The sequence below is a fragment of the Ammospiza nelsoni genome, chromosome 6, assembly GCF_027579445.1.
Source record: "Ammospiza nelsoni isolate bAmmNel1 chromosome 6, bAmmNel1.pri, whole genome shotgun sequence".
NCBI classification, from domain to species: domain Eukaryota; kingdom Metazoa; phylum Chordata; class Aves; order Passeriformes; family Passerellidae; genus Ammospiza; species Ammospiza nelsoni.
Window position 1 is genome coordinate 49,636,924 of NC_080638.1, and position 9,000 is coordinate 49,645,923.

Consider the following 9,000-nt stretch of genomic DNA (forward strand, 5'->3'; position numbering starts at 1 on the left):
TGCCTGTTGTGAACCCCAGCTGAGGACTGGTTTCTGTGTATCTGGTGGTTGTGCAGAGGTGCTGGCAGAGAGGGCTGCAGGGCAGCCTCTGTGAGGAGAGGTCAGGGCTGTCCTGTGCTGGACATGACCAGTCCAGCCCATTCCAGAGGGCTCCAACAGACCCACCACACAACGCAGCTGAGCCCTGCAGCCAAGACGGTGGCACCTCTGGGGAAGGCATTTGAGAAAAAGGAAAACACATTAAAATAACAAGTGAGAGAAGCAGCCCCACGGACATCCAGATCAATGCAGGAGAAGGGGCAGGAGGTGCTCCAGACTCTGGAGCAGAGATTGCCCTGCAGCCCCTGGAGAAGGCCCTGGTGAGGCAGCTGTGCCCCTAGGGCAGCCCATGGAGGACTGTGGTGGAGCAGAAGCCCATGCTGCCTGAGGACTCCATGCCAGAGCAAGTGGATGTGGCCGAGAAGAAGTTGCAGCTTGTGGAGATCTTGCCTGGAGCAGGGTCCTGGCAGGACCTGCAACCTCATGGAGAGAAGACCACACTGTGAGACATAAAGTTTAAGGAATGTAGAGATTTTAGAGCAGCTAAGATTTTAGTTAGCGATAAGCTTTATTTGACTTAATTAAAATAAATGGGTAGGCCTTGATGTATTTACGAGTTTGTAGTTAACTAATAATTGATTGCTTGTCAGCGCAATGTTTGGTTAGCTGGGTTTATAATGAAGAATATAGAGACTGGTAAATAGCTTTTAGGAACATAAGACAATTGCAGGCCTCCTCTGTTCTGAAACCAATTGAATACCAGGAATGGGAGTTCTACCAAGGGTTCATTTGTCATATTTACATTGAAAAGGTACAAAGGTCAGAATGAGGAAGACTTCATTTACTTCCTCATTTTGGGACCCCTCCCCATGAAAGGGACCACTGACCCATTTCAGGGAACACACTATGCATGCTTTTGAGCTTTTGAACTAATTACCATATGAAGCAGGGAAAGGGATGTACCAAAGTTATGAATATGTGTTTGTATTTTGGGTATTCAATTCTTGTATAGATAAAAGGGCTGTGTTATCACCTGTAAATTGTGGTGTGTATTTGGGAGCTATCCTGCATACTGCCTGGTGTCACAATAAACATATGCTAACTTTAAACTGTTGTAGAGTTTTTGTCCATCACAGCTGGATATCAGTACTAGATCAATATCCATATTTTCTTGATAAATCATCCTGTGCTGGACATGACCAGTCCAGCCCATTCCAGAGGGCTCCAACAGACCCACCACACAGCGCAGCTGAGCCCTGCAGCCAAGACGGTGGCACCTCTGAGGAATGCATTTGAGAAAAAGGAAAACACATTAAAATAACAAGTGAGAGAAGCAGCCCCACGGACATCCAGATCAATGCAGGAGAAGGGGCAGGAGGTGCTCCAGACTCTGGAGCAGAGATTGCCCTGCAGCCCCTGGAGAAGGCCCTGGTGAGGCAGCTGTGCCCCTAGGGTAGCCCATGGAGGACTGTGGTGGAGCAGAAGCCCATGCTGCCTGAGGACTCCATGACAGAGCAAGTGGATGTGGCCGAGAAGAAGTTGCAGCTTGTGGAGAGCTTGCCCTGGAGCAGGGTCCTGGCAGGACCTGCAACCTCATGGAGAGAAGAACTCAGTGGAGCAGTCTGTTCCTGATGGATTGGATCCTGCAGGAAAGACCCATGCCAGAGCAGTTGCTGAAGCACTGTCAACTGTCATCATGCTGGAGCAGAGGAAGATCAGGAATAGGAAGGAGTGGCAGAGATGAAGCATTATAAATTGACCTCAACTCCTCTGGCCCTTTGTCTGCTCTCCTGCACCACTCAGAGAGACGAGTAGAGGAGTTAGGAGTGAAATTGAGCTTGGGAGAAGGAAGGGGTTGGGGGGGAAGGTGTTTCCAACTTTGTCTTTACTACTATCCTACTCTATTTTTATTTGCCAGTTAATTAAATTAATCTGCTAAAGCACGACTTGCCCTTCACATGGTGCTGTTGGTAATGTTGGCTTCTGCCCACTCAGTACTCAGGAAGGTGCCCAAGTCACCTTTCTGCAGCTTGAACATCAGCTTAATGAAGAGAATCCTCTTGGAGGCACGCGGCAGCCTGAGCTTGCTGAAGCAAGTAAAGCTCAATTTGATCAACTGGCATGTGGACAGCAGAGACATGACCTCCAGATGCAGTCCCCAGTTTCTGGAACCAGAGGATGGCTTTTGCCACATCTGGTTCTCCTAGGGATCCCATGCTTTACTGTGCATGCACAAGACCATTAAAGATGATAATTTGTGCAATGATGTGCAGCTTTCACTGACACAAAGGTAAATCCTTGCCTTGCCAGAAATGTTGGGCCCCTTATTCTGGAGCAAGCAGTGAGGAGTGCAGAAGGGAGCAAGGTGTGAACCTGGTAGAAGGCAGCTGTCAAGCTAGAAGGAAAAGGATTATTCTTCACCAAGGAGCATCCACGATCTAGGAGAGGAAAGGCATAAAAGCTCTATGTCTCTGTTACCATTGCCATGGAAGGACTTCAAAGAGGAAGGAGACTTCTGGGATTCATGGTGGAATGAGAGGGAGAGAGAGCAGGGTTCCCCAGCTGAAAGGGATAGAGGTTTGTGAGGTGAGGACAGGAAAAGGAAGACACAGGAAGTTTCTCAGCCCACAGCAGGAAGTTGTATCTGCATGCCAAAAACCCTGATACCATGATAATTACACAGAAAATGTGAATCTGTTCAAGGTCCCATGGCTGCGTACCTGGGCTCAGTAATTTTGTAAAAATAATTTTCACGCCCGAATGTCTGTTTTAAAGTAAACAAGAACTTGACAGAAGATTTTTTTTTTTTTTTTTTTTTGTTAATTATGTGTCAGATCAGATCTAGTCCTACTTTGCTAAGAAATTCCTGGGATGTGCACAAGCTCTCCTCTCTGCAGTGGTGAGTTTAAGTGCTCTGGCCTAGTCTTCCTTAGCTGTTGGGTTGACAATTTTCCCCAGGAAGAGCAGGCCATCAGTGGTTTTGTCAATAATCATCATCAGGAAGGGGCTGTTGAAGGTGATGTGAGGAGGAGGAGTAAATGGTGCACTTGTAAACTTGAATCCTAACAGAGTCACTGCAGCAGCCTCTGTGCCATTCTCTCTGACATCCACCGTGGCCATGTGAATTGCCTGCAAGGAAAGAGATATTATAATCTAGGCACAGAAGAGAGAGGAGCAGCTAGGGGAAAATTTGCTTGCTTAAACATTGGGAGAAGGTAGTTCTTAAAAGAAAAAACAGAATGAATGTAGAATTTGTGTGAAAGAAATACTAGTGTCCAGGCTTTCCACAACAAGCAAAGTTTGCTCTGAGTTCAGGAAAAGTTTTCTTCAACAGTCAGAGTCAAACTTGCCTGCTATCAGAGACTGAGCAACATAGAGGATATTCATTATTCTTTTGTTTCTCAGAGTAAGATTTTGTCCTTAATACTGAACACAAAAGAAGAAATTTTCATTTTGCTCAGTTTCTGTGTAAGCAAAATAGTTCTCTCTGCAATAATAATAGTGACAAGCTTTATAGAGTGTCTTTCTGCAATACAGCCCACGGATAAGGTTTTTCAGGACTTTCTGTGTTAGGTGTAGCAAATTCATGTTTAGAAATTCACATGAGCTATTTCAGTGATTTTGGATAGCCCTCTATTTTCTTTCTTCATTATCTCCAATGCATCTATTATTTTCTCTCATGAGTCTCTGCTTACCCTTCACCAATTTACCTGGCTTTCCAGGCATCAATCCCATATCTACAATCCAGGTATTTCCATATGACATAGGGAGGAATGTGAGGAATCACGAATAATATATGATGGAAGGACCTCTAGAGGCTGTTGAATGCCACCAACCCTCCTGCACTGTGTCATTCTGACACCAGATGAGGTTACTCAGGATTTAATCCAGTCAGGATTTGCATATTTCAAAGGACAGAAATTTCATAAGTAACCCATACTAGGTTTTGATCACCCTCATGGTGAATTTTTTTACATAAACCCCAATCCAAATATTCCATTTTCAATCTTTTTGGTGTTGTCCTTTGTTGTATCACAGTTCATCTGCAGAAAGAGTCTGTGTCCATCTTGTCTCTCCCTTTCTAATAAATATCTGTAGGCAGTGCTAAGAACCCCCTGCTCACCCTCCCTTCTCCTGGCTGGCAGCTCTGGCTCTCCCAGCCTCTCCTCATCCATCAGTGCTCCAGCCACACGGCCATCCTGCTCACCCTCCTCTGGACTCACTCTGCCCCAGGGTGTCCATGTGTCCCTTGGATTTGGGAGCCCCAAACTGGATGTGTTGAACTCCAGAGGTAGTCTCACAAGAGAAGGATCGAGGGAAGGCTCCCCTCCCTCATGACACAAGGCATATACTCCTTGGGACATTAGAGAAATCATTCTGTTTGTCTGTTTTCTCATTTCTTGCTTGTGAAATAGGGCTATCCCTGTCCCACAAGTCTCTTGTCCATATAAATTCTGAAGTGCTCAGACAATGTAATAATGAAAGGTTTATACATAGTATAAGAATGATTATTCCCAGACTCATGTCATAACTATGATTCTTGCCATGCATTACTTCTTTAGCCCCAGCTTTTTGTGAAATTATTCCTGCTATGCTTTCCAGTTGTTTTCCTCTTCAGAGACCTTCAGCTAAGCCTGTAGAATCACTGTGCACTAAACAATTTAATATTAAACTGTAGGAACAGCAGCCATTTGAGGCCTAACCTTTTCCTTCCTTTATTACCATCATTAAACAAAGTCTACACTCCAGGGGCAGGATCAGCCTATTTGCAGGATTAAACCTGCTTTCAAACAAAGCAGAAAAATCTCTTGATTACCGTCCCTGCTTGCATACTTACTTTGGAAACCTTCAGAAGATCTTTTGCCACTCCAGAGAGATCAGCCTGATCACTGAACACCTCTGTCACACCCATTTTCTCAAACAGGCTCTTAACATCATAGGAGCCAGAGATAGAGAATTTTGGAAGATCCAAGTAGATTTCTCTTTTCAAAAAATAAATAAAAATATGGGTTTGTTAATGAAAGATTCCTTGAAGCAGTATCTATTGTAGGTATATATGCATCCCAAATACCCATGGAGCTAAGGCTTGTCTTTCAAAGATAGTGATAAATCTCATGTTAGAGAAGCAGAAACTGAGGTACCTGTGCCCCCAGCCATGGGCTGATCCGTGTTGCAGGGGTAGTGATGGTTTATGAAAGTGACTGACTGGAAAGTATCATCCAGACTGGAGAAAAAGAAATAGTATTTCCTTTTTAACTGGATTCCTGCAACTGAAGGCAGGTTCCTGAGGGCAATCTACCTGTGTACAGGATCCTCACAGCTGGGAGCTGTGACGGGGGGAGCTGAGAGGAGTCCCCTTTGGTGTGAAATCCCATGATAGCTTGTCTGAGTTAAAAAAGTTGAGTAGTGCTTGTTCCTCAGAGCTGTACTTAGCAACTCATCATGGTATCCTAAGCTTTACCTTTCCTGGATGAGTAGCTTTAGCCCATTCAGTAATTCAACAAAGCCACAATTAAAATATTACCTTTCTTCAAGTGCTCTCAACCAATTAGACACAGTTTCTTTTAGCAGAGCATCTTCCACCTGTTTCATTGTGTCTTTATCGGGCAGAACAAACAATGCAGTAACATTTCCTTTGTATGGCATTTCTACTACCCAGCATGACAACTTCTCATCCCTGTGGACTTTAAAGTCATCATTTTGATGCATCATTTTGACCTTAACCGAATTCTTGGCATCCAAGAAGAAGTCATCATCTTTTGTGATTAAACTGTCAAAAGGTCTTTCCCAGGAGCCTTTGAAAACAAGAATGAGTATAGAATTGAAAAAAACAGAGGGACTAATAAAGGCATGTCACATTAATTGATGCTTAAAACAATATACATGAACTGTAGAGACAACAACAAGCCTATCTCAATTTAAATATGCTTGTTGCCTGGCCATGGAAAGAAACTCCACCTCTTTTTAACAGGTTTAATAAAAATCCCACAAGAAAAGTATTAAGTTCAAGCTTGGAGTGGAAAAGAGATGCATCTTTGCCTGATGAGATAATGGTAAATCTTTCACAGATCCCAACTATACAAGATTGAGGCTTATTCCTTTCATGCAAGTGTCATCTGTGTTTGACCATGTCCTGCACAGCAAATACCTGTGCCTTTCAACAAATGATCATAAATTCTGAATTTCTTCAGCTAAGAACCTGCTTTTAAATTTGCATGCCATTGATCAGTACATCTGCTGGTTCTGTTATTTTTTCATTTTTTAAAATTTTCTCATATAGAAAATGATTCTTCATACCTTCCAAATATTTTCCTGTGTAATTTAAAACCAGACAGACATGTTTTAAATTAGATTATAAGATATGTTCACAATGTGAAAAAGTTTTGTTTCATAGAACTTCCAGAGCTTATTTGTATAGCTGCGACCCATGCCTGTGACTCACCTCTAAAGAAAATGTAGTTAATGAGAATCATCACGGTTTCTGAATCAAGGCCCTTGACTAAATCAACAAATTTGCCATGTGTTTTTGTTTCCACATACGTATTGATTTCCTTTATAGCCTGTGGAAGATTCTGGAAGTTACTAGATACAGGTTCAGCATAGTAAAAATTGGTGACACGGTCTAAAAAGTTTTGAAGCAATTTGACTTTGTTATCTATGAACAGGGCATTGCCCATGTTCAGCTGGTCTTCTCGGTGAGGGTCGTTCAGCAGCTGGAGGATGCGCTGAAATCCCTCGTGAATCTCCTGCTCCTCCATCTGTGTCAGATTGAAGCCAAGGCCTTTCTGCAGCTCTCTGAGCGTGTTTGATCTGGCCCCCAGGGTGAGCATTGCAAAGGCAGTGGAGATACTCAGAGGAGAGAAGAAAATGTTCCTGTTGCCCGACTCATCTCTGATCTGCTTGTAAAGCTTAAATGCAAAGTCAGCATTGCTGGGGGCTAGCTTGACATGAGGCAAGTTTTCATGATCAGCCTGGGACTGCTCTTCTGGGCCTGGTACTTGTTGTACCTGCTGTTGACCCTGTACTTGAAGTCCAAGAAGCAGCAAACACAAATACAGTGCAGACTTCATTGTCCTGAACAGTTCTGTTAAGAAAGGAGAGAGCAACTTTTAGATCTAAAGAAGTTTTTCTTTACTGGATGAAAAAGATTTTAAATTCTACATACTGATTTTCAGATGTCAGTCAATACAACTACTATTCTTTTTGTAAATGCTGCTATATTTGGCCTACAGTTTATTTCTAGTCAGTTCTTCTTATTTGTGACCAAGGAAAAAGGAAATAAGACAATAATGTGGTATTAGCAGGGAAGAATCAGCTTCCCTGAGGTGTTGTGTGTGAAATAGTTCTTGTTTCTGACCAGCATGGCCTCAGTGGATTCCTAAGTGCCTTGGGGCACAAGGCTGAGTTAATGCATTTGCACCCATCTATCTGGTGAGTACTTTGGCAGAGGGACCAACTTTTGCTGATATGTTTCTGTGGTACATATGGTCTTGTAATGACTTTGGATTTCAAGCATTGCAGAGATAGCTATAGCAGTGTGTAAAATCCACCTAAATGCACATCCATTAAACTGTTTATATAATTCTGCCTCTCATATAACCTCTCTGACCCAAGACCTATATTATTTCAAGATTTTACCTTTAGTGTTTCAGCAAACTGAGGCTAAATCGAGAAAGGTTTTGGACACTCTATTTTGTACATAAGCCATCCATAAAGTTGCAAAGCTCAAGACTAAAGAGCTCAGGAAAAGCTACAGTGGAATCTGCCTTGTATTACATTGTATATGTAATTTGACAACCTTTCCTTTTCCTTCAACTGACATAAGCAAATTCTACATAACCCCACAGTCTCTCTTCTGTCTTTTTGGGGGAAGAATCCTGTGACATATTGGAGAAGAATACTCTCCATATAGTGGCTCATCTAAATTATCCCAAATGACAGAAACTCAAACCCATAAAGAAAGCAGTGGCCCTGAGGGAGAGAGAGATGGTCTGAATACTGCTCATAGGAGCTGTATACTTATCCTGGAGAATGAGATTCTGCCCAGAATCTGCCTCAGGCTGTGTGTCTATGCCAGGTTAAGGTCTTGCACCAGAGTTATTATGGGGATTTGTCATTTCCAGGTTGCCCCTTTTCTGGATGTCCGTTATGGAAAAGTGGAGATATAAGCTGTTGAAGTGCTGAGTGTGGGAGCTATGCTCAGCATGTCTAAAATGCTGGGTATAAACACTGACTCAGGAAAAAAAAAGGCATTCTAGCTCTTGATAATTCATTTTGTTCTGGTAACAATTAATTTCATAATTTCCCAGATCTGCCTTTGAGAGAGACTGATTTCTGTTGCAGGCCACTTGACTGCAAGTAGCCCGGTCTTTAAGCACATTAGACAGAAATGAAGCTGCTCACATTAGCCCTGCATCAGCCTGGAATAGCTGGGACATTGAGATTTCAACTAAATTTATTCCTCTGGGAGCAGAGACAAGGTTTTGTTCTTCATGTAGGTACTGATTGTTGGATATTCATTTTGGACTTCAAATCTTGTCATTCTGTCACTATAGCTAGGAGCTGGATCACGGAATGAATTATGCTTCAAACATTCAGAAAATGCTTCCAGAAGCTAAAGTAATTTCCATTTACTGTACAAAACAAATCAATCTCAGGCGTAAATAGCAGGGATTACACAGAGCATAAATTCAAAGACTTCTAAGAAAGCATAGTATGGTACTTACTGTGCTGGACTTTTCTTTCACAGTGCTTCTTCCCTCATTCATTTGCTTTCTAGTATTTAAGTTAACGTCCACTGGTAAAGATTAAACAGGGCAAATAAGAGTTATTTGCAAAGCAAAGAGTAAGTAAATGATTTTTTTGTGGATATCAAATATTTAAAGTCTTTTTCCCATCACACAGCCAGAATGATGCCAGCACCTCTCACCTTTCTAAAGGGAGAGAAAGACCAGAGACTTT

General features: G+C 42.5%; 1 protein-coding gene across 1 annotated transcript; it reads right to left on the bottom strand.

The window, feature by feature from the left end:
- Positions 1-588: 588 nt before the first annotated feature.
- On the bottom strand, positions 589-8,796 carry LOC132074978 (alpha-1-antitrypsin-like). Its single transcript, XM_059475098.1, has 5 exons — positions 8,766-8,796; positions 6,482-7,123; positions 5,564-5,834; positions 4,877-5,021; positions 589-3,168 (listed from the first exon to the last, which is right to left on the bottom strand). Exons 2-5 carry the CDS (start codon positions 7,107-7,109, stop codon positions 2,959-2,961), a joined length of 1,254 nt encoding a protein of 417 aa, XP_059331081.1. The 5' UTR covers positions 7,110-7,123; positions 8,766-8,796; the 3' UTR covers positions 589-2,958.
- Between the last annotated feature and the right edge of the window lie 204 nt (positions 8,797-9,000).